This window comes from Mustelus asterias, chromosome 13 (genome assembly GCF_964213995.1).
Source record: "Mustelus asterias chromosome 13, sMusAst1.hap1.1, whole genome shotgun sequence".
NCBI classification, from domain to species: domain Eukaryota; kingdom Metazoa; phylum Chordata; class Chondrichthyes; order Carcharhiniformes; family Triakidae; genus Mustelus; species Mustelus asterias.
The window spans coordinates 65148809-65175402 of NC_135813.1; the positions used below are offsets into that span (position 1 = coordinate 65148809).

At 43.1% G+C, this 26594-nt stretch overlaps 1 protein-coding gene across 1 annotated transcript in view; it reads left to right on the top strand.

The window, feature by feature from the left end:
- Nucleotides 1-6774: 6774 nt before the first annotated feature.
- Nucleotides 6775-26594, top strand: part of unc119b (unc-119 lipid binding chaperone B) — a 69140-nt gene continuing 49320 nt past the window's right edge. Inside the window, exon 1 of the mRNA XM_078226959.1 lies at nt 6775-7197. Within this exon, the coding sequence (XP_078083085.1) occupies nt 7011-7197 (187 nt within the window). The 5' untranslated portion in view covers nt 6775-7010. The remainder of the gene's footprint in view (nt 7198-26594) is intronic.

A 26594-nucleotide genomic window follows, 5' to 3' on the forward strand; every position in this document is an offset into this window, starting at 1 on the left:
CATGTGAAACCTTCAGAGTGTTCTTGTCGTGCTTCCATACCAAGCTGTGGTTGTATCATAGCTTGGTATGGCTCCTGCTCTGCCCAAGAACGCAAGAAACTACAAAAGGTCGTGAATGTAGCCCAATCCATCACGCAAACCAGCCTCCCATCCATTGACTCTGTCTACACTTCCCGCTGCCTCGGCAAAGCAGCCAGCATAATTAAGGACCCCACGCACCCCGGACATTCTCTCTTCCACTTTCTTCCTTTGGGAAAAAGATACAAAAGTCTGAGGTCATGTACCAACCGACTCAAGAACAACTTCTTCCCTGCTGCTGTCAGACTTTTGAATGGACTTACCTTGCATTGAGTTGATCTTTTTCTATACCCTAGCTATGACTATAACACTACATTCTGCACTCTCTCGTTTCCTTCTCTATGAACGGTATGTTTTGTCTGGATAGCGCGCAAGAAACAATACTTTTCACTGTATGTTAATACATGTGACAATAGTAAATCAAATCAAATCAAATCCTTTGACCGCCATGAGAGTGCGCTCCAGCTTCAAGCTCTCCATCGAAGATTTGCTTTGGTAAGCGAGTGTCAGGTATTCCAACTACATAACCAGCCCAACTCAGCTGTGGCTATCTCAGTATGGTGTGGATGCTTGGCAGGCCAGCTCAGGTGAGCACCTCAGAGGTCTGCTATTTGGTCCTGCCACCCGATCTTCAGAAGCTGCTGAAGGCAACTCAAGTGAAAGTGGTTGATCTTCTTGGCCTGACTCTGGTACACTGTCCATGTCTCGCATGCGCAGAGCAGAATGGGCAGGATCATTGCTCTATAAACTTTGGGCAGACTTACACCTCTTCATTCTCAGACTGATGTTCGAAGTCTGCGGAAGGCTACGCTTACTCCTGCAATTCTTACATGTGTCTCTTGTCAATATAGACAGCTTGAGAGACTGTGCTGTCGAGATAAGTGAATTTATCCACTGACAGGTTCTGGTCAGGGACTGAGCCTTGGGCTCGAGATTGGGCTTTCCTGGAGCCGGCTGGGACATTATTTCAATTTTCTTCATGCTGTTCAGAGAGCTGGAGTTGTCGCACGCATTGGAGAGTAAATCCATAGCATCAACCTCAGAACTGGCAGCTAGTGTACCGTCCGCAGCAAATACGAAATCATGAGGTATGTCTTTAGAGACCTGGGGCGGGATTTTACAGCCTGGCTCAACCCGAGACTGGAAAAGCCTTTCCGAGGTCAGCGGACCTTCCCACTGCCCATCCCGAGAGGCAGTTAAGAATCAACCACATTGCTGTGGCTCTGGAGTCACAGGTAGACCAGGTAAGCATGACAGATTTCCTTCCCTCAAGGACATTAGTGAACCAGATGGGTTTTTATGACAACCGACAATGGTCTCTTGGTCATCATTCGACTTTTAATTCCAGATTTTTACTGAATTCACCATCTGCAGAGGTGGGATTTGAACCTGGATCCCCAGAGCAACACTCCGAGTCTTTGGATTAGGAGTCCAGTTACAATACCATTAAACCACCGCCTCAGACAATATTTTGGGCAACTTTCCAGCTCCTTCCTCGTACTCGGGAGGTGAGAAGTGTGGTTCTGAAAAAGGCTGCTCAGTCAGCTGCCAAATTCTGCTTCTCCTTCATTCCAGTGAAAAACAACCGTGTGGCCTGAGTTGCCTGTGTACAGGTTCACAGCTACAGCTCCGAGTGAATCCACACCTGCTGCTTTATCTCTCTCCCATTACCACAGGATTCATGACAGAAAGATAGATAATGGATGGGCAGATGATAGCAAGATGATGAACATGACTTGTGTGTGAATTGAAATAGAGGGAGATTGTCCAATATCAGCCTCACGCTCTACACTTGACCTATCTTAACTCAACAAGTTTAGGCGGCTGGAGATAGATACAGATGCAGTGGGCGACCAGGCTGTTTTCTGAGTCGTGTTGAGCTCAATTTATTCCAGTGCTAATCTGCCTTCAAAGCTGTTGGACCTTGGATTGGTCTCATCTGCTCAGTCTGCCAAAATCAGTCTTCACATGCCAGGATAGGCAAATCTCTGAATCAACAAGGGTGGGAGACCTGGCCATCACCTGGTTTGGCCCATCAAAGCATTTTATTGGGATGTGTCCTCTTTCATAGGCTAACAACTACTTGGAGCTACAGGTGAGAGCTGAGTGAAGGTGAGGACCAAGAGGATAAGAATTTCAAAGAATGTGGCGAGCCCACTTGTGAGAGGTGCTGCCCCTTCCTTACACCCCACACAATATAATTAATACACACAGAAACATTAAAGACAGTCACCACTTTTTTAACTGGAATTTATTGCTTTGAGAGTGCAATTATATACTTGCATACTTTACTTTATCGCAAAGTGTCTTTTTACTTTACATTGCGGCCAGTCATTGTGGGATGTCCCTTGATTCAAGGATGATGTGTACTCAGGGTCATGGGTTTCTGTCATGGGTCTTCATGTGGCTGAACAGGCTGATTCTTGACCCACAGATCTTTGGGCATATGGGGCAGGATGTTCCACGAAGTTGTGGGATCTGGAGTACAGTGATGCTGAACTCATAATGGAACTGCAGTAGAAACTGTTTCAGTTTGACATGTAACATCAAGCACCTTGTGTGAGGTTACTTCCAGAGGTGGTACAGCTTCAAGTAGTGCAATGCCAACTTTAAAAAAAATTACCTTTAAGTTTCTAACATTATAATATCAATTGGTGCAGTAAACAGCCACATGCTGAGTTCTGCATGGCCTTGACTCGAGTGCACATTCTCCCTGTGTCTGCGTGGGTTTCCTCTGGGTGCTCCGGTTTCCTCCCACAGTCCAAAAGATGTGCGGGTTAGGTTGATTTGCCATGCTAAATTGACCCTAGTGTCAGGGGATTAGCAGGGTAAATATATGGGGTTACGGGATAGGGCCTGAGTGGGATTGTGGTCGGTGGAGACGTGATGGGCCGAATGGCCTCCTTCTGCACTGTAGAGATTCTATGATTCTATGGAAGTATTTTAAAATGAGACAGATAAGGATACAGACATACGATTCCCCAAAATTCCACCTGAGAAAAACTGCAATACTCAAATAAGATAAAGGCCAACATTGATTAATTAATATGCAAATTAGATAGGTTTCAGATGCAACATTAAACCAGGATTCCATCTGCTCTCTCAGGTGGAAGTAAAATATCCCATGGCACTCTTTCAAAGAAGAGCTGCAGAGTTCTTTTGGTATTCTGGCCAATATCTATCCATCAACTAACATCACTAAAAAACAGATTTATTTAGTCATTGTCTCTTTGCCGTTTGTGGGAGCTTATTGAACATAAATATAAATTGACTGTTGTGTTTCATACAACAATATCTATCAAATAATCTAAAAGTATTTTATTTGCTGTAAAGCACTTTGTGGTGTCCCGAGGTTGTGAACAACACCGTATAAGATGTAAATCATTCTTTCTGTAGATTTCTTTCAGAAAATAAAATTTTGGTGCACATTCTGTGACATGACATGTCATAGGTAGAGTGTGCTTGGGAAGAAAAAGAGGATTTGGAAGCAATGGTCCCCAAAACTGCACCAGTGGGGTTTACCTCATGTCACTTCTGGGGGTGTTGTAGATGAACGATAGAGATTGATTGCTATGATTAGTCACTAGCTCCATTACTGTAGTATCACATGACTACCAGGATGGTAGAAGATAAGCTAGTTGGACCTTGGCCTTTTTTCATCCAGCAATTCCGATGTTCCTATGGTTATCACTGCTGATTTCAAATCCTTGCTCCCTGCAATTCCTTGCTGGCTGTCTCTGGTCTTAACTCAGGCGCGAAATTTCCAAATTGGAGTCGGGAGAGCAAGTTGGATGGAAGTGAAGGAACTAAATGAAAAAGAAAGACTTGCAATTATAAAGCGCCTTTCACAACAGGCGTTCCCAGAATATTTTACAGGCAAAATATTTTAGAAGTGTAATCATTGTGGTAATGTAGGAAATGCAGCAGCCAATTTACACACAACAAGCTACCACACACAGTAATGTGACAATGGCAGGACATTCTTTTGTGATGTTGATTTAGAGATAAATATTGGCCAAGATACCATGGAGAATTCTCCTGACCTGCTTTGAAAGTGTGATGAGATATTTTACGTCCACCAGAGGGCAGATCTGTGTAATATCTCTGACAGTACAGCACTCCGGTGACTTGGGAGCATCAGACTTAATTTGAGGGCTCAAGTGCTGGAGTGCGACTTGAACTCACAACCTTCTGACTCAAGAGGCGAGCATGCTATCGATCAACCGAGCCACAGAATGGAGCAATGGTTTGTACGTGCATGCTGTGGGACCCACCTAATTTGGCAACATTACTTGCTTCAGGAGGACATCAAATGAGGAGGCAATAAAAACAGAAAATTCACTCAGCAAATCAGGCAGCAGCTGTGGAGAAAGAGAGAGAGAGAAAGAGAGACAGTTAACGTTTCAGATCTATGACATAAAGAGAAACTTGACAGCGAGACTTGACAGCGAGGCTTGGCCACAGGCATAAATAACTCCTGGCTCCTGTTAACCCCCAAGACAATCACAGAAATTCCTTCCACATTACATGGTGGTGCTGAGTGTGTTCAAATGCACTTTGGTGGGGGAGGGGGTGTTGTCAAGCAAAAACTACAGTACTCCAGGATTCTCCAAAATCCAGATTCACTCTTTCAATCCTGCATTTGGTCGAATCAGATCCTGTCTGGTATAGATTCCATGAGGAGTTAGCTCAGTCTCCCTCCTGGCAGCAATCCATCATGCAAACCAACTTCCCATCAATTGACTCCATCTACACTTTCCATTGCCCCGGAAAAGCAGCCAGCATAATCAAGGACCCCACGCACTTCGGACATTCTCTCTTCCGCTTTCTTCTATTGGGAAAAAGACATAAAAGTCTGAGGTCACGTACCAACCAACTCAAGAACTACCTCTTCCCTGCTGCCATCAGACTTTTGAATGGACCTACCTTATATTAAGCTGATCTTTCTTGACACCCTAGCTATGACTGTAACACTACATTCTGCACCCTCTCCTTTCCTTCTCCCCATGTACTCTATGAAGGGTAAGTTTTTGTCTGTATAGCGCGCAAGAAACAATACTTTTCACTGTATCCCAATACGTCCAAAGATGTGCGGGTTAGGTTGATTGGCCAGGTTAAAAAAAAAAAATTGTCCCTGAGATGCGTAGTTAGAGGGATTAGCGGGTAAATATGTGGGGGTAGGGCCTGGGTGGGATTGTGGTCGGTGCAGACTCGATGGGCCGAATGGCCTCCTTCTGCACTGTAGGGTTTCTATGATTCTATGATTCTATGTGACAATAATAAATCAATTCAATTCAATTCAATAACAGAAATTCCTTCCACATTACGAGGACGTGATGAGTGTGTTTAAATGCGGACATTTTGTGGAGGGGGATGGTTGTCAAGCAGAAACTGCAGTACTCCAGGATTCTCTGAAATCCAAATTCACTCTTTCAATCTTGCATTTGGTTGAATCAGATCCTGACTGGAATGGCTTCCGCTGAGAGGTTCGCTCAATCTCCCTCTTGGCAGCAGTTTAGACCATAAGATAAAGGAGAAGTAGGCCATTCAGCCCATTGAGTCTGCTCTGCCATTCAATCATGGCTGATAGGCTTCTCAACCCCATTCCACGCCTTTTCCCTGTAACCATTGATCCCCTTACCAATCAAGAACCTAATTATCTCTGTCTTAAATACTCTTAATAATCTGGCCTCCACAGCCTTCTGTGGCAATAAATTCTATAGATTCACTACCCTCTGGCTAAAGAAGTTCCTCCTCATCTCGGTTCTAAAATTTTGCCCCTCTACTCTAAGTCTGTGCCCTCGGATCCTAGTCTCTCCCCCTTATGGAAACATCTTCCCCACGTCCACTCTGTCCAGGCCTTTCAGTATTCTGTAAGTTCCATTGAGATCCCCCCCTCATCCTTCTAAACTCCTTGAGTACAGACCCAGACGCCTCAAACGCTCCTCATATGTCAAGTTTTTAATTCCCAGTATCATTCTTGTGAACCTCACCTGGACCCTCTCCAGGGCCAGCACATCCTTCCTTGGATATGGGGCCCAAAATTGCTCACAATATTCCAAATGTGACCTCCTTAAGCCTCAGGAGTACATCCCGGCTTTTGTATTCTAGTCCTCTCAAAATGAATGTGAACATTGCATTTGCTTTCCCAACCACCAACTCAACCTGCAAGTTAACCTTCAGTGAATCCTGAACTCTAGTTTGTGGGCCATTGTGGCAGGCACGGTGGTGGCACAGTGGTCATGACTGCTGCCTCACAGCGCCAGGGACCCCGGATTGAATTCCCAGCTTGGGTCACTGTCTGTGCGGAGTTTGCAGGTTCTCCCCATGTCTGCGTGGGTTTGCTCCGGGTGCTCCGGTTTCCTCCCACAGTCTGAAAGACGTGCTGGTTACGTGAATTGGCCGTGCTGAATTCTCCCTCAGTGTACCCGAACAGGCGCCGGAGTGTGGCGGACTCGCGAATTTTCACAGTAACTTCATTGCAGGGTTAATGTAAGCCTACTTGTGACACTGATAAATGAACTTAAAAGTTAACCTGAAGAGAATCCTGAACTGGGGGACTCTGGTTTGTTGGCCATGGGGGCAGTGGACAACCTGCCGCTCGCTCCCATGCAGTTGACTGGCGGTGACCCCGGGGCGGACGCCTGATTGGTTGGCCGTGACCCCGGGCTGACCCCTCCCCCGCGCCTCCTCTCCATAGAAACCGAGTCCTGCCGACCGGCCGGCCGCCATTTTGAGCTGGGCGGTAGTGGACCGCCCGGAGGCCGGCTGCCTGGTCAGCGGAGCGGGGTGTGAGAGCCAGGAGAGAGTCCGAGGCGCCGGCTCCTCTCAGCGGGGCTTTGTACAGCCAGAAAAAGTTTGTTCGCACTCTCTCATCCCCCACCCCCCGTCATCCCTCTGCCTCTCCGCGGTGTTTCGGGTCGCCGCTCAGGATGAGTGACTCGGATAACAGGGCGGACGGCACCGAGCTGAAGAAGGAGGGCGGCAGCGTGCTCAACCGGATGAAGAGCCGGAGGAACCCGGAGCCCGAGGGCCTGACCCCCATCACCGAGGCCGAGCTGCTGCAGAAGGACTGCATCAACCCGCTCAACGTGCTGTGCCTGCAGACCGCCACCGAGAGTAAGCGGCCCCCCCCCCCCCCCCCGTTACTGGAGAGGGGCCAGGTAGTGGGGGTGGGAGTGGGGGAGTGGGGGAGGCCTCCTGGCCTCGACCTTCTGGTCACTCTCTGTGATCCCCTCAGAACCGGGAGGGAAGGGGAAGTGGGTTCCCATCCACTTGACGTGCTGTGAATTATTCGTTCTTAATTGTCTTATCCCGACCCATTGAAGAAAGTGTCCTACTTAATCTACTCAGCCCTGAATTAATATTTCCCCCCTTGACGGTGGGGGGCAGTTTCGTGATGAAAAAGGTCCCGGGAGATATCCTGCTTTGATTGAACCGACCCCACGTCCGCTCCCGTCCCCCTCCAGACTATTCAGTTAAATTCTCGAAAAATTAGGTTGCTTGGCAAACCGGGGATGCATTAACTGGAAACCCATTTATGTATACGGAAAGTAAGCATTAGTAGATGCTAAGGTTGGTGTGGAAGAAACGGAACTCTTTCCATGTTAGATAACGGAGGGATAAGATCGTTTTAGTCTGATCTGCATTTGTGTGTGGATGTTAATGTTAAAACAGGAAGTTATTAATGCACACCAACTCTTCAAAGTAACCTTCACTGCATCTTGAACTAACTATCATATTTGCAATACTGCATTGTGACAAGTGACTGACCCAAGGATAGTGAAATCTGTATGTTGCCACGCTTGGGAAGTTGTTTGCTAATTCAATGACGAAAAGAGTTTGAAATATTATTGTATGGTCTCCCTTACCACCCCTCCCACTATCTCTCTCAACTTAAATTTGAAAGGGTACCAATTGAATCATACCATTGAATCACAGTGAAGGGGATGGCCATTGCTGGTCCCTCTCCTTTGCTCTTTCCCCATATCTTGCATTTTTTTCTGAGGTGCTTATTCAGCTTCTGTTTGAAAGCCACAATTGACTCCACCACTGTCAGGCAGTGTATTCCAGATCCTAACCACTCATTGCGTAAAATTGTTTTCCTCATGTCACTGTTGGTTCTTTAACCATTCATCTTTATCAGTGTCCTCTTGTTCTCAATCCTTCTGTCCAATGGGAACAGTTTCTTCCCATCTATTCTGTCTAGACCTGTCATTATTTTTTGTTATTTTAAAGCTCTATTAAATCTCCTTTCAACCTTCTCTCGGGAGCTTCTCCAAGAACCTAAGAAATAGGAGTAGACCAGTTGGTACTTTTATCCTTCTCCACTATTCAATATGATTATGGCTGATCTTGGCTTCAAGTGCAGTTCTCCACCCATTTTACACTTTGCTCAATTCCCTGAGAGACCAAAAATCTTGTCTATCCCAGCTGTAAATATATTGAAAGAGAGAGCACCCACAAGTCTTGGGCAGAGAATTCCAAAGCTTCACAATCCTTTTCGGGTGAAGTAATTTCTCCTCTTCTCAGTCCTAAATAATTGACTCATTTTCCTGAGACTGTGCCCCCTGCCTTTTAGATGCCCAACCAACGGAAACAATCTCTAAGCATCCACTCTTATCAAGTTCCTTCAGAATCTTGGACATTTCAATGAGAATGTCTCTTATTCTAAACTCCAGAGGAAATGGACCCAAATTGGCCAGCTTCTCATCATTGGTCCCAAATGCTGGGGCCCAATTTAGTGAACCTTTGATGTACTGCCTCCGATGCAAGTATATATTTTCTGAAATGTAGAGACCAAACTGCATGGAGTACTCCAGATGTGGTCTCACTAAAACCCTGTACAACTTTAGCAACACTTTATCCCTGTACGCCAATGAAAATCCCAGAGGACCATAGGCTGCTTTTTTTTTGAGGGAGAACTGACTGGTGGTGATTTAATCTGAGAGTCACCACATCTCAAGGTGAGGGACAAGATTGAGAAGGTGAAGCCATCATGAATAAGTTCAGCTGGTATGGGAATTGAACCCATGCTGTTGGCATCGCTTTACATCACAAACAACTGTCCAGCCAACCAGCCTTATATTGGCTTTGTTTAAGTTTAAGATTCTTGTGAATGGAGTATGTGACTTTGAAATTTAATCTGGAGTTCAGTGGTATTATGATTACTATTTCCAAGTGGATCTTTTCCTACAACATGACTAATTCGCCCAGTGACATTACACAATACTAATCTGAGAGTTGCATCCCTTGGTTTCAAAATGTATTGGTCCAAGACCTTCCACAAACTCTTATTATAGATCACTCTTGTCAATTTGATTGTCCCAGCCTAAATGAAGATTAAAGTCTCTCTCCATTATTACATTGCCTTCATTTCAAGCTCCAATGATTTCTTGTTTAATGCTCTGTCCAATGCTATACATACTTTTATACATACTATAAACTACATCACCTGTGTTTTCTGACTCTTGCTATTTTAATTTTAACCCTGTTGATTTACTTCTCCATCTTCTAAGGCCCAAGCTCATCTCTCTAAAGTCGTGATGTCATCCTTTACAATCCTCCTTTGCTATTTTGTTTGTTGTCCTGAAATATTGTGTACCCTGGAATATTTATTGCCCAACCTCAATTCCTTGTAACCACGTCTGTGTAATGTTGATTAGCTCTAAATTATTTACCTCTATTTGTGCCTCCGATTCATCTATATTATTGCAGATGCTTTGTGTGTTCACTTGAATGGCATCCTTCACCATGGTGTCAGGGCTGAAGCTCAAATTTAATCGGGAAGCTCCTCAAGCCACAGGCGTGTTTGACCTGGATTGCACTGGTGTCTTGGAACTCATTCTACAGTCACAATACATCACTTGTCCTGCTATCTTTATTTTGTTTATTATAGAATGTTATATTAATTATGTTGTGTTAATTATAGAATCATAGAATCCCTATAGTGCAGAAAGCGGCCATTCGGCCCATTGAGTCTGCACTGACAAGAATCCCACCCTGGCCCTATTCTTGTAACCCCACATACTTACTCTGCTAATCCCCTGACACTAGGGCCAATTGGGTGCAAACGCCACACAGTCACCCGAGGCCAGAATTGAATCCGGGTCCCTGGTGCTGAGAGGCAGCACTGCTAACCACTATGCCACCGTGCCGCATTTTAAATTAAATCACTAAACCTTACTACTCCTAAAAAGCTTTACTGCTCTTACAAAACCTTACCATAGATAAAACCTTAGTGACCAATAATTGTGCCAGTTCTCAAAAGATAGATGAGAAACACAAGCAAAATACTCACTCACCAATCACTTATCTGGTTCCCCATGATGCTACACTTGATCCTACCACCAGCAAGTGCATGCACCTCTCTTTGAAGCCTCCAGATCTGCCCTATCCAATCTATCCATGTACCTGAAAAACCATTCTCGTAAATCTTTTCTGGTAAGTAACCATGGTTCACAAGCGACCAATTGGCATCTGTTAGTCATGTGATTATAAAGCTTGAGGGGCACTACTTCACTTCAAGCATGGGACAGGGCAAGGAGGCTGGCCTTTGTGATTTACCGCAGCCAGATTGAAAACACACTGTTGATAACACTTGCACCACATTCTGGTCATCTAACTAACTGACCACCACACATCCTCCTCTCAAACTTAAATGAGTTTGAGTGAGTGCTGTGCGACAGCAGTGCTAACCACTGCATCACATGCATATAAATATCACTACAACAGGTAAGCACATCTTTGGCAGGCTTTGTACTCACTATATTGGACACAATACTCCAGTTGAGATTGAACCGGTTTTTTCATAAAAACTTTAACTTCCTTGCTTTTGTACTCCATTGAATCCATTTATAAAGTCCAGGATCTTTTTACCTGATTTCTCAGCCTGCCGTACCACCTTCCGTGATTTGTGCACATATGCTCTCTGGTGGTCCACCATGTTTAGAATTTTAACCTTTATTTTACATTGCCTCTCCTGCCAAACTGTGCCATTTCGCATTTCTGTGCATAAAATTTAATCTGCCCATGTCTGCTACCAGTCTGTCTTGAGGTCTATTGCTATCATCCTCACAGTTCACAGCACCTCTGTTCTGTGTTATCTTCAAATTTTGAAATTGGGCCCTGTACGCCCAAGTCTGGACTATTAACACACCAAGGAAAACAGCCAATCCCAGGGACACCCACTCTATTTCTGACTACTGTTTGCTTTCTTACAGCCATTTTTATATCCTTGCTGCTACTGTTTCTTTTGTTCAATGAATATCTACATTGCTGGCAGGACTATTATGTGGCACTCTATCAAACAAACTTTGGAAGTGCGTACCTTCCATTAACCCTATTAGTGCATCAAAAAACCAGTTCAATCTCAACTGGAGTATTGTGTCCAATTCTGGTCACCAGTTTACCTGCACCAAATCTATGCCGCTTTCCTTGATTAATCCATGCTAACATGCTTGTACAAATGACTGTTAATTTTGTCCCAGATTATCATTTCTAAAAATTTTCCCAACACTGAAGTTAAGTTGATTAGATTCTGGAGTTTTTCTTGCACCCTTTTATGAACAATGGCATAACATTTGCAATTTGCCAGTCCTCTGGTACCATCCTGTATCATTGCTTAGTACGTTACAGATCATAGGCATTGCCAAAAGCTCCATTGTTTATAGATGAAGTGGGTTCTGTGATCAATGAACATTGGAACAAGTAGAAAAGCAAACAACATGCAAAATGAGTGTGCACTTCATGTTGCATTGACTGTTGCACTTGGTGCTATTCACCTTTGGTACATGCTCCCTGAAAGAGGGTGTGAAGTTGGCAATTACTTAGCTGGTATAAGTTTTTAAAAAACTATCTTTATATAATCTTCATAGCGTGCTAATTATTTTACTCATTTGGTTCAGTGCAAAAAATTCTGTCCAAAACTGATAAATGCGTTTGTGTTGAAATTTGCATCAGTAGAGAGATAACCTTGGAAAAATGATATTGCAATGATAACCATACATGTTGCCTATTGCAAAAATATAGTGAGTACAAAGCCTGCCAAAGATGTGTTTACCTGTTGTAATGATATTTATGTGCATGTGATGCAGTGGTTAGCACTGTTGCATCACAGCACCAGGACCTGGGTTTGATTCTGGCTTTGGGCGGAATTTGCATGTTCTCCCTGTGTCTGTGTAGGTTTCCTCCGGGTGCGGTTTCCAAAGATGTGCAGGTTAGGTGGATTGACCATGGTGAATGCACGAGGTTACAGGGATAGGGTAGAGGGGAGGGCCTGGGTAGGTTGCTCTTTTGGAAAGTCAGTGCTGACTTCATAGGCCAAATGGCCTCTTTCTGTATGGTTTCTATGGTAAGAAACCAACAATCCTTTTGCCCTTTTCTAGTTACTTTTAAAACCAATTCAGGCAATTGCAGTCCAAGATGGATCAGCATTGCCTTTTTTTCTAACTCATGAGCACATGGAGTATTTTCTCCACAAACTTCGAGTATCTGCTTATGTCACTGTTTAACTATTGAATCAGCACCGAATTACTTCATGTATGATAGTCTTTTTATGCACAATGGATAAATGCACTTCCTGGTGTATTGCAAACTGACATTCAGGTTAGGACGGTCCCATGGTTCAATTGCTGCTCTGTGTTAAGTCAGCTGATTGCAGCTGGAACAGGAGTGTTCTTTTGGGCTAGTGAGGAAAGCAAACCAGTTGCTGATATCTGTGCAGTTATTCATGCAGGAAAGTAAATGCTTGCATTTGAATCAGGTTAAAGTCAGTTTTGGCATGAGGCAGTAAGCTGCTGTCAATTGCTGCCCAGGTCATGAAGGTCGACTTGGATGATGTAATGGAGCAATGCAATAAGCCAGCAGCTTCAGGAGCGAGGGAAAGATAATTCAAATAAAAGAAAAACACACACCAAATCTGGAGTGCACTGTTCTCTTTACTGTTAATACTGGAATTGCTGGGTAAAATCTGCTTGCTGCTGTCCTAGTGCTGAATAGTCTAAATGAGTTGCTGGATAAATTAATATGTTGTTATTCCTATGATTAGAATCTATCTTATGCTGCACTGAGATGCTATCAGAAGATTATTTCTGTTAATCCACTGATAGCTGAAGATGTGATTGTACTGACTGGCTGGGATTTTGACGACGAGAGGAAAGAACTCTTAGTTTGCACTCGTATAAGAGCAATATAATCAGCAAACCTAGTAATGATAGCAACCCTGAGTGGAGAAATGCTGAGAATCAGAGATATGCAGGGTTTTTTTCTTATTCACTCAATAGTTCCTGTATGAGATATTAGTGTGACCAGCTTTACATTTTATAGATAGTATCACACTTGATGTACAGTAACTTTACAGTTATTTATGTCCACTACTGATAAACCTGGTGGCTACATAAAACCTCTGGGCTTCTCATGATCTCAGAAAATAAAGTTTTTTTTGCTTGGCTTGATTTTCTTGGACAGTGTCCAGCAAATTTAATGTAACATTTGGTAGCTAATTGAAGTAGCACCTGCAGTGCGTCACTGAGCATTTATGGATTATAATTTGTAATTTGGTGTGAATGTGTGTCACTGAGTGGCACTATGGTATTGATTTAGGAGCACTTATTAAATGTCACAGGGAACTGGAATGCCACGTAAAGTAGCTAGCTTTCAAATGCACTGCAGCACGTGTTATAATTACAGGTGGTGTAATCATGGTGAAATTAACGCTGGTCTACTGGATCAAGCCCAGTAAATTTAGCAACCCGTGTGATTGGTCGCAGAATTGGTTGAATGAATTCTGCAGCACTGCAAACGGATGAAAGGGAAAATTTGTGTTTGCAGACAGTTATCTGCTGGAATCATTTTAGATGCAAGCAGAGATTGTTTTGTTTAACTGTTGAGCTGGAGATGTTTTCAGGTTTTGATTATTGAACTGGGCATCACATTTGATTTGGCCTTGTGTTTTATTGTTTTTAAAATGTCATCCTATCTTTTGTTTGCTTTGGAAATGTACTTCAGTGCTCTCAGCTCCAAAATGTGATAGATACTGCACTGTTTTGATAGTATAATCCTCACCCTATACATTCAGGAAGCAAGAGGATTTTTATATCTAATCTAACAACCTGTGTTTTGTATTCTTGGTGCGCATAGGTTTAGCCCTGAATGGCTCGTGGTAAATTTTAGACGGATACAAATGGATGTGTGTTGTTTGCATTTAAATGGAAACATGGAAAGACATTCTTGGTTGGAGCAAGAAAATTGTGCAAAATGAAACTTGTTGGGAAGAGGACAGTGAAGGGAAGTGCCAAACCGAAGAAGTCAGAAATTTGGAAAGTCTTGGGAATGAGTTGAGTCATCTCAACGTATTTATTGCTCTTTGCTAAGATCAAAGGAAGAGGGGACTGAAAGTGACTAGCAAAATTAAGGTAGTAGAAACCCTAGGTATAAGTGAGAGTCTACAGGCTGATGATTATTGAGGTGTTTCATTTACAAAGTGTCTGCAAGGAGGTGGAGCTAAGTTTTAAGCCATAGCTGCATGTTATCACTGGATATATTCTCTGGCATATCCGCTATCACGGTGCTGCATGGTGACTGCAGGTGGATGCCATAACTTGCAGATCTTGTTGGTGGCATTCTGATAGATTTGACTAGATGTATGCTGACCCTCAATCGCCATATTATGCTTTTTGTGCTGTACCATTGAAAACAGTGACTTTTTTGGGTTCTGGTAATTCAGAATTCTGGTTAGCTGGCATTCAAATATCTCACTGATGTTGTAGCTTCTGATTTCCCAGCCTTGGCATGCTCTAATTATCTGTCAAGGCAAGATGTAGTTCACTTCCAGATGTTGATGCACAGATACAGGTGAGTGAACACAACATTTGTTGTCCTGACCTCCCTGGATTTTGTTGGTCCTTAAATTATATCAAGTAAAGGAGTGACTCCCATCAGGAAACCTGTTGGTGAATGGTATTTTGACCAAGAAACAAATAATTGGAACAAAGACTTTTTTAAGAAACTTAAAGCATGAGTAGTGGAATGAACGAACAAGCACAAAAGGTGATTGAAATAAGTTCAACTTTTGTATTGAATCCTTTCTGTGATGTTCTGCAAACTTAACCAGTACTGAATACATACTTGGAACTGCAGGGTGATATTATCTCTCACATTTGGGGTGGTAGCTAGGTTGTTTTAGTATGGGAGATTTGAAACTTGATAGAAGCAGATATGGGCAGAGCAATGTTAAAATTAAGCCAAATAGTGTTTGAACTACGCAGCTAGAAAATACAAGTTTGACATCTTTCTACTGATATTGAATGACAGGTAAAATTTGTTCTTTTATTGCTGAACTGGAGTGGTTGAACATTATTTTGACTATCAATATAGGATATGAAATAGACAATACAGAACAGCATAGTGCAATAAAACATTCAAGAAGTATTAAAACATAGGCTATTGAGCTAACCTAAGACAGATGTTAAATGTATTTCTAGATTTATTGAATTATAAGTTAAAAGAGAATTTGATTATGAGCAGATACTCTTGTATGCATATGGAATTGAGAACACCTTCTAGATTGTCGTACTAATTTTTAGAGGCTTTCTGTTTTCTCAATAGTGCTATTAGAACTTGATTGCAATCAGAATGCCTAAAGAACAGTTAGCAATAATGACATTTGATTTTGATGATGGATCTTTTTTCACTGATGTGGTTATTTTATCCGTGAAATGGGGAATTTCCAATGACAAAGCAAACTTCTGAGACATTCTGTAGATGACATTCGCAAAAAAGACAGCTTTTGGAGGCTTTGTTTTGGATATCCCAATATATGAATATGGGGTTTACTTTTAGTCCAGCAGCTAGACTCGACCTCCTAGTTCTTTATTCTGTAACTTTCCAGATAGTCGCATATAATTTCTCCTTTTCTAATCTGGTAACCAACCACCAGGTTTACATTTCAGATGTATTTTCTTAGTGCGGTTTACTTGGTTGCTTCCTGCTAATGTCACCAAATGCACACAATTCCTTGCAGTTCAGGATTACAAGTGCTATGTGAATCTGTACAGAATGGGAAAATTGTTTTTAGACAACTTTTCAATTATAGTCTTAAATTTGTTGAATTCAAGTTTGTTATTTTACTTTCCATGACTCAAAATGATTGCTTTCTGTTTTATGGGTCCATAAGTTACCCTGTTGTATTTGCTACATACTGCATTCAATTTCTCTCCCCTATTTGGGAAAACATCCTGTTATCTTGGCAGGGCATTTTTAAAATCTGGAAAACTGAGCTGGAGAATAACTTTCAGTTGTGACTCATAACCTTCAAGTGTTTTGGATGTTAGTTAACATGCAAATTAAATTTGCTGCTGAGTTCACCTATGGTGTCTGATGGCATTTATAATAGCCAATAGTCCAGAAAAGAGAGCAGGATTTGTGATTTGAATACTGAAGTACAGACATGCAATACGAGACAAAAAGGTCAGCAATCTATTTTAAAATCTAGATTTTTGTATTCGGAATATCTAATAAATGTACCAGCACCAGGAAAATTACTTAAATGAGCTCTTGGATATCTAATTAGGAAAGCAAATGTAATGTTGTCATTTATCTCAAGAGGCTTGGAATACAAAAGCAGGGATGTACTTCTGAGGCTTTATAAAGCACTGGTTAGGCCCCATTTGGAGTACTGTGAGCAATTTTGGGCCCCACACCTCAGGAAGGACATACTGGCACTGGAGCGGGTCCAGCGGAGATTCACACGGATGATCCCAGGAATGGTAGGCCTGACATACGATGAACGTCTGAGGATCGTGGGATTATATTCATTGGAGTTTAGGAGGTTGAGGGGAGATCTGATAGAAACTTACAAGATAATGAACGGCTTAGATAGGATGGACGTAGGGAAGTTGTTTCCATTAACAGGGGAGACTAGGACGCGGGGGCACAGCCTTAGAATAAAAGGGAGTCACTTTAGAACAGAGATGAGGAGAAATTTCTTCAGCCAGAGAGTGGTGGGTCTGTGGAATTCATTGCCACAGAGGGCTGTGGAGGCCGAGACGTTGAGCGTCTTCAAGACAGAAATTGATAAATTCTTGATTTCTCGAGGAATTAAGGGCTATGGGGAGAGAGCGGGTAAATGGAGTTGAAATCAACCATGATTGAATGGTGGAGTGGACTCGATGGGCCGAATGGCCTTACTTCCGCTCCTATGTCTTATGGTCTTATGGTCTTACACCACATGGACTGCACCGGTTCAAGGCTCGTTTGCTTTTATAGGGTTCATTAGAGATGGTTTCTAATCAGTTGTATTGTGACACACAGCCAATTTTGCAAAGCAAGGTCCCATTGGATTTGCAGTCACTTCCTTTAGGCCATCTCTTCTTTTTCCATTGCTTCTCACTGGTAATCAGTCTTAAGCTCCCTACGACTAAGCTGTCACTGAGCCAAGCTGACACTCAACTCAGTCAATATGGCAGAATTCTTTTGTAGTCAAAATCTGATTTACACTTTTAAAAATAATTAATTGGCTGTGAAGCATTTTGTTTGAAGTGACCACTGATAATTAAATGCAAGTTGATAGAATCCTCATCTGATAGCTGGAGAATTATTATTTGCTTCACACAGCTCAGTTGTCAAATGGTTTTTACTTACTTTCTGAAAATTGTTTATCTCGCCCTCTGGTCTTGGTAATTTATTGCACACGATGTGTCATAAAATCCAATCATTCAACTCATGAACAACATTATAGTAGGTGTCCTAGTTCTAGTGTTATTTTTTGTTCACAGGATGTGGGTGTTGCAGGAAAGGCCACCCCGATTGCCCTTGAGGTGATGATGAATTGCTGCCTTGAACCAGTGCAGTCCATGTGGTGCAGGGCGGCACGGTAGCACAGTGGTTAGCATTGCTGCTTCACAGCTCCAGGGACCTGGGTTCGATTCCCGGCTTGGGTCACTGTCTGTGTGGAGTTTGCACATTCTCTTCGTGTCTGCGTGGGTTTCCTCCAGGTGCTCCGGTTTCCTCCCACAGTCCAAAGATGTGCGGGTTAGGTTGATTGGCCATGCTAAAATTGTCCTTTAGTGTCCTGGGATGCGTAGATTAGAGGGATTAGTGGGTAAAATATGTAGGGATATGGGGGTAGGGCCTGGGTGGGATTGTGGTCGGTGCAGATTCGATGGGCCAAATGGCCTCTTTCAGTACTGTAGGGTTTCTATGATTTCTCTGGTACACCCACAGTGCTGTTAGAGAGGGAGCTTCCAGGATTTTGACCCAAAGTGAGTTAAATTTGCCACAAACTAGCATGTTAGTGGTTAAAATTGTAACACATTTTATTTGTGGCCTTTCAATCTGAAGTAGCTTTGATTTTTTTTCAGGTTTTTTTCTGCCTCATTGTGAAATGTGTTTGTCATAGAATAGAATTCCGACAGTGCAGAAGGAAGCCATGACTCTGTCAGAGCATCCCATCCCCTCCCTGTCCCCATAACACCATGTATTTACCCTGCTAATCTCCTTAACCCACACTAAGAGGAAATTTAGCATGGCCAATCCACCTAACCTGGACATGTTTGGAGTGTGGGAGGAAAGCAGAAATGCAGACACGGGGACAATGTGCAACAGACAGTCGCTGAAGGCTGGAATTGAATCTAGGTTCCTGGCACTGAGGCAGTGCTAAGCACTGTGCCACCATGCTGCTAATATTGAGGAATCTGAAACATTTCACACTTCAGTTATTAATCATCAGCATTAATAGTCTTGAATGTAACACCATTTGCAGAGTATAGATTAAACTAATTTTATTCTGCTTCAGCAATGTAACTCCATTGCCTGTCTCCATTGCAGCAGCATAATGTTTTTTCTACTTCTCACATTCGTCATCCTTTTGACACCTCTGAATAAGCATGGTTGTCAATTAGTGCCGGATTGGTGCAAGTTTTGTGTTGTGGGTGGTAACTTTCTCAAACCTGTTTCACTGTGGAGCCTTCTAGTTAGTACAGAACGGGACAAGCAATGCATTGGTTTGGGTTGGATTCAATCTAAATCCTTGAGGAAAATGTTTTTAGCACACCCAGCCTTTCTTCCATAGCTTTAAATTATTTTTGACAAATATTAAACATGATGAAATTAGTAAATGTTCAATATTACTAGGATATTCCTTTGTCCACCATTTTAGTGGAGGGGCTTATTTTTGTTTCAATTGGGAGCACTTGAGAACTGATATAACAGGACACAAAGCCTTTACTGTATTATACAGCAAAGATTGATCACTTGAAATAATGTGACATTTTGAGATTAACCCCTATTTTCTTAAAGATTTGCTTTGTGGTCTGCTGTAAAGCTAAATAAGATTACAGCCTACCTTTTAGGAATTTTGGGTTGTGAGAATTGTGACACTGCAGCTGTATGGGAAAATAATTTGTAGAGAATTGAGCTGTGTTTTATATGTCATGTATTCTCAAGGGCATTTCATCTATTTAAAAACACAAGTTTCAAGAGGACATCAGGTAAGGATCTAATTTCCATCATGTCCAGCTGGTTTTACCTTCCTTATCTCCTATCTCCAGGTCAGGGGAGTAATGTCTAATTGTCACGACCCTGGCTGATATCTGTGAGGGGGTCCCAACTTGGAACACCAGTTTGTGGGGGGGTGTATAGTTTTGTTTACAGAAATGGTGCAAGGAACCACATGCAAGACCCAGTGAGAATAGTAAACCAGCCCCATCATAGTATAACATTTAATAAAGACTTTTACAATCAAGAAAAGACATGCATACACAAACAGGCCTATAATGATCTAAGACAGCTGCAGCACAGTGGTTAGCACGGAGACCTGGGTTCCATTCCCGGGCACTGGTGACTGTGTGGAGTTTGCACATTCTCCCTGTGTCTGCGTGGGTTTCCTCTGGGTGCTCTGGTTTCCTCCCACAGTCCAAAGATGTGCCGGTTAGCTTGATTGACCATGCTAAATTGCCTCTTACTGTCAGGGGGTAAGTAGAGTTATGCGGAGAGAGCCTGGGTGGGATTGTGCTCTATGTAGACTTGATGGGCCGAATGGCTGACTTCTGCACTGTCGGGATTCTATGTAAGACCTATTAAACACACTTGACACAGTTTAAGTAGAAATTATCCTTTTGGTCCAAAATACATTTAAGAGATCTGAACTCTTTCAGGACTTTCCTCTTCCCAAACAACATCCAACTCAATAGATCTATAAGTAAAGCCAGCGTATTGTTGCTACACAGTATACAATTGAGGAGTTATTCTGGGAAGTGTCTTAGTTCGGCGAAGATATAGTTTTAATTGTCTCCATGAAGGTTTCTGCACTCTTGCTCTGGTCTGCTAGCTGGAACCTGTTTACAGGCTGCAGGGTAGAAAACCTGGCCCTCAGGCTACTACTTGGAAACTGCCTCCCTGCTTCCATGGTTTCCAGTTATACTGTTGTTTCCCTTTGATGGTTCTTTCCTGGTATTGGCTGTGTGTCCCCTCAGCCTCTGTAATTCTTCAAGATTAACATATGTATGCATTCCCTGGATGGTGCAATCATCGACACAAAGAACAGTACAGCACAGAGACAGGCCCTTCGGCCCTTCAAGCCTGCACCGATCACATTTATCTATCTAGACCAACCACTTGTATCCCTCTGTTCCCCGTTTGTTCATATGACGATCAAGATAAGCCTTAAATATGGCTAATGTAACTGCCTCAACCACCTCACTTGGGAGTGCATTCCAGGCCCCCACCACCCTCTGTTTAAAAAAAACTTCCCCTGCACATCTCACTGTTTCCTATTAGCAGAACGGTGTATTCTTCTGTCTCCACTCTTCATCTCATTATTGAGATTCACATCCTGTGAAATACCTTTTGAAATGCTGGTGGCTTTTAACCTGCTGGCACATTCATGCCACATGTACTTTTTTTTGACCACCTGCTGCCATGAAAACTGGGTTATGTAACCCGTAAGCAGGAATATGTGGTCCAAACACAGTCTGAGTGAGGTGGGAGTGTGATTTGCTTGTCTGTCATTTTTAGAAGTACATCTATTTTCTTCATCATTTTAGCAGAAAATTATTTGTAGGGCTATTGTTGCTTGTTTTAACGGTCAATCTATGAAATAAATCTTAAATGATTTTGCAGTAATATGTAGCGTGATATTAAGAAATGACTGTGCAAAATATAATTATTGAATAATTCTAACTGACATCTCTCTTCTCTCCACTGGGGGGGAAAAAGATCTTTGCATCTAACAAACAACTGGTGTGCCTTGAATTGGTGGAAGGAGGAATGGAGGCATAGACTATTTTCTAAATGGGGAAATGCTTAGGAACTCACACACACAAAGAGACTTGGGAGTCCTTGTTCAAGATTCTCTTAAGGTTAACGTGCAGGTTCAGTTAGCAGTTAGGAAGGCAAATGCAACGTTAGCGTTCATGTCGAGAGGGCTAGAATACAAGTAAGAAGTTTAACAACACCAGGTTAAAGTCCAACAGGACTTTAACCTGGTGTTGTTAAACTTCTTACTGTGTTTACCCCAGTCCAACGCCGGCATCTCCACATCTAGAATATAAGAGCAGGGATGTACTTCTGAGGCTGTATAAGGCTCTGGTCAGACCCCATTTGGAGTATTATGAGCAGTTTTGGGCCCCGTGTCTAAGAAAGGATGTACAGGCCTTGGAAAGAGTCCAGAGGAGGTTCACAAGAATGATCCCTGGAATGAAGAGCTTGTGGTATGAGGAACGGTTGAGGACACTGGGTCTGTACTCATTGGAGTTTAGAAGGATGAGGGGGGGATCTTATTGAAACTTGCAGGGTATTGCGAGGCCTGGATAGAGTGGACATGGAGAGGATGTTTCGACTAGTAGGAAAAACTAGAATCAGAGGGCACAACCTCAGGCTAAAGGGACGATCCTTTAAAACCGAGATGAGGAGGAATTTCTTCAGCCAGAATGGTGAATCTGTGGAATTCTTTGCCGCAGAAGGCTGTGGAGGCCAGGTCATTGAGTGTCTTTAAGACAGAGATAGGTTCTTGATTAATAAGGGGATCATGGGTTGTGGGGAAAAGGCAGGAGAATGGGGATGAGAAAAATATCAGCCATAATTGAATGGCAGAGCAGACTCGCTGGGCTGAGTGGCCTAATTCTGTTCCTTGGTCTTATGGTCCAATTATACCTTAAGGAGTTCGGGAACAGTGACCACAATTCAGTAAGCTTTAAAGTACTGATGGATAAAGATGAGTATTGTCCTCAAGTGAAGGTGCTAAATTGGGGGAAGGCTAATTGCAACAATATTAGGCAGCAGCTGAAGAATGTAGATTGGGGGCAGATGTTTGAGGGCAAATCAACATCTGGCATGTGGGAGGCTTTCAAGCGTAAGTTGATAGGAATTCAGGACCGGCACATTACTGTAAGGATGAAGAATAAGTATGGCAAGTTTCAAGAATCTTGGATAACGAGATATTGTGAGCCTAGTCAGGGAAAAAGCAAGCATTTGTCAAGGCTAGGAGGCTGGGAATACACGAAGCAAGTGTGGAATACAGGGAAAGTAGAAAGAAACTTAAGCAAGGAGTAAGTAGGGCTAAAATGGGTCATAAAAAGCCATTGGCCAGCAGGATTAAGGAAAATTCCAAGACTTTTTCTATGTGTATAAAGAGCAAGAGGGTAGCCAGGGAGAGAGTTGGCCGACTCAAGGACAGGGGAGGAAATCTATACGTGGAGCCAGAGGAAATGGGCGCAGTATTAAATGAGTACTTTGCGTCAGTATTCACCAAAGAGAAGGACTTGGTGGATGATGAGTCTGGAGAAGGATGTGTAGATAGATTGGGTCATGTTGAGATCAAAAAGGGGGTATTGGGGGTTCTTGAGAAACATTAAGGTAGACCAGTCTCCAGGGCCTGATGGGATATACCCCAGAATATTGAGAGGGGCAAGGGAGGAAATTGCTGGGGCCTTGAGAGAAATCTTTGTATCCTCGCTGGCTACAGGAGAGGTCCCAGAAGATTGGAGAATAACCAATGTTGTTCATTTGTTTAAGAAGGGTAACAAGGATAATCTAGGTAATTACAGGCGAGCCTTCCGTCAGTGTTGGGAAATTACTGGAGAGGATTCTTCGAGACAAGATTTACTCCCACTTGGAAAAACGTGGGCGTATTCGCAAGAGGAAACATGGTTTTGTGAAGGGGAGGTCGTGCCTCACTAACTTGACTGAGTTTTTTGAGGAAGTGACTTAAGCTGATTGAGGGGAGGGCAGTGGATGTTGTCTACATGGACTTCAGTAAGGCCTTTGACAAGGTCTGTCATGGCAGACTAGTACCAAAGGCGAAGTCTCACAAGATCAGAGGTGAGCTGGCAAGGTGGATACAGAACTGGCTCAGTCAAAGAAGACAGAGGGTAACAGTGGAAGGGTGCATTTCTGAATGGAGGGCTGTGACAAGTGGCGTTACTCAGTGATCAGAGCTGGGTCCTTTGCTGTTTCTAATGTATATAAATGATTTGGAGGAAAATGTAATTAGTTTGATTAGTAAGTTTGCAGATGACATAAAGGTTGGTGGAATTACAGATAGCGATGATGACTGTCAGAGGATACAGCAGGAAATAGATCGGTTGGAGGCTTGGGCGGAGAGATGGCAGATGGAGTTTACTCCACACAACTCTGAGGTAATGCATTTTGGAGGGTCTAATACATATGGGAAATGTACAGCAAATGGCAAGACCCTTAAGTGTATTGATAGGCAGCGGGATCTGGGTACACAGATCACAAAGTGGCAACGCAGGTGGAGAAGGTAGTCAAGAAGGCATACGGCGTGCTGGCCTTCATCAGCCGGGGCATTGAGTTTAAAAATTGGCAAGTCATGTTGCAGCTTTATAGAAGCTTAGTAAGACCGCACTTGGAATGTAGTGTTCAATTCTGGTCGCCACACTATCAGAAGGATGTGGAGGTTTTGGAGAGGGTACAGAAAAGATTTACCAGGATGTTGCCTGGTATGGAGGGCATTAGCTATGAGGAGAGGTTGGAGAAACTTGGTTTGTTATCACTGGAACGAGTCAGGTTGAGGGGCGACCTGATAGAAGTCTACAAGATTGAGAGGCGTGGATAGTCAGAAGCTTTTTCCCAGGGTGGAAGAGTGAATTACTAGGGGGCACAGCTTTAAGGTGCGAAGGGCAAGGTTTAAAGGAGATGGACGAGGCAAGTTTTTTTGACACCAGGGTGGTGGGTGCCTGGAACTCTCTGCTGGGGGAGGGAATGGAAGCAGATACGATAGTGACTTTTAAGGGGCGTCTTGACAAATACATGAATAGGATGGGAATAGAGGGATATGGTCCCCGGAAGGGTGGGGGGGGTTTATGTTCAGTTGGGCAGCATGGTCGGTGCAGGCTTGGAGGGCCGAAGGACCTGTTCCAGTGCTGTAACATTCTTTGTTCTTGAGGTTTGCGTTCCTTAATTTAAAACCTGCAGACATAGTACCTGATCTATTCTTTCAATTAGTATTGCATTTACAACTGAAATGGCAAGTGTTTATTTAGTGACTCTAAACAGCTAAGATCTTCATAAATTTGCAAACTAAACTTTTATCTAAACTTTTATCTAAAGACTGTGGAGGAACAGAGAGATCTTGGGGTCCATATCCACAGATCCCTAAAGGTTGCCACTCAAGTGGATAGAGCTGTGAAGAAGGCCTATAGTGTGTTAGCTTTTATTAACGGGGTTGGAGTTTAAGAGCCGTGGGGTTATGCTGCAACTGTACAGGACCTTGGTGAGACCACATTTGGAATATTGTGTGCAGTTCTGGTCACCTCACTATAAGAAGGATGTGGAAGCGCTGGAAAGAGTGCAGAGGAGATTTACCAGGATGCTGCCTGGTTTGGAGGGTCGGTCTTATGAGGAAAGGTTGAGGGAGCTAGGGCTGTTCTCTCTGGAGCGGAGGAGGCTGAGGGGAGACTTAATAGAGGTTTATAAAATGATGAAGGGGATAGATAGAGTGAACGTTCAAAGACTATTTCCTTGGGTGGATGGAGCTATTACAAGGGGGCATAACTATAGGGTTCGTGGTGGGAGATACAGGAAGGATATCAGAGGTAGGTTCTTTACGCAGAGAGTGGTTGGGGTGTGGAATGGACTGCCTGCAGTGATAGTGGAGTCAGACACTTTAGGAACATTTAAGCGGTTATTGGATAGACACATGGAGCACACCAGGATGATAGGGAGTGGGATAGCTTGATCTTGGTTTCAGATAAAGCTCGGCACAACATCGTGGGCCGAAGGGCCTGTTTTGTGCTGTACTGTTCTATGTTCTATGTTTATTACTGGTAGGGGAGAGATGCTTGTTTATATACAGTGGGCATCTGTACATTTGCTGAGTAGTGTGGCTATGCCCAGTCGTTAGACAACAAGAACAAGATGTTCTTTTAGAATGAAACAGGATGCCCACTCTGATCATTGCCCACTTGCCGAAGTTAAATACTTGGTTGAGTGTGGGAAATTATTTGGTCAGTGCGGTTATCAAAGCCAGAACTCGGATTCCTGCACTGAACTCCAGCTATGTTGCTCCTGTTGATGGAATTAATTGATTTAGTTATAAACAGATATAGTAACATTGTTCCAGAGGAACCTGGACCAAGCAATTTGTTGAGGAACCAGGAAGTTTTTTTTAAGAAGTGTTTTTCTTTTTCATTTGATTTATTATTGTCACATGTATTAACATACAGTGAAAAGTATTGTTTCTTGCGCGCTATACAGACAAAACGGAGCGTTCATAGAGAAGGAAACGAGAGAGTGCAGAATGTAGTGTTAGTCATAGCTAGGGTGTAGAGAAAGATCAACTTAATGCAAGATAAGTCCATTCAAAAGTCTGATGGCAGCGGGGAAGAAGCTGTTCTTGAGTCGGTTGGTACGTGACCTCAGACTTTTAATCTTTTTCCCGAAGGAAGAAGGTGGAAGAGAGAATGTCCGGAGTGCGTGGGGTCCTTAATTATGCTGGCTGCTTTGCCGAGGCAGCGGGGAGTGTCGACAGAATCAATGGCACTACTTAAAAAAAGGACTACAAAACAGTGGTGAATATCCATTCAGTCTGTCACATATAACTGTGATGCTTTGTGCATCACAATAACTACCACACCACCCTACCCCACCTGAAAGCCATGTAACTTCCTCAGAATGGCAAGAACCCAGATTAAAAATCAAGGCAAATTAGAGCAAGAGAAATCTGGAAAATTTTCCTCTGGTCCCCTGGATGATCAAAACTAGTCCATGAGAGCACTTTGGCTCTGATGAATGTCATGAAGTTCTTACCCTCTTGTACAAGGTGATCTCCATGTCAACTAGCAACAGGCCCAACTCTTACTTGAAGGAATTCAGTGAATCTGTGTTCATCATACAAGCCGGCATCCTATTCCACAAGCTCATTATTTTTTCCAGAAAGAAACAGCAGCTGATGTCCAACAAGTCCTGAGTTGCAGAATTTGAAATGCTGAACCCCTCCTTGCTAATCTATCGAGTTGAAGCAAATATGGATCATCTCTATACAAATAGAATCGTCACCT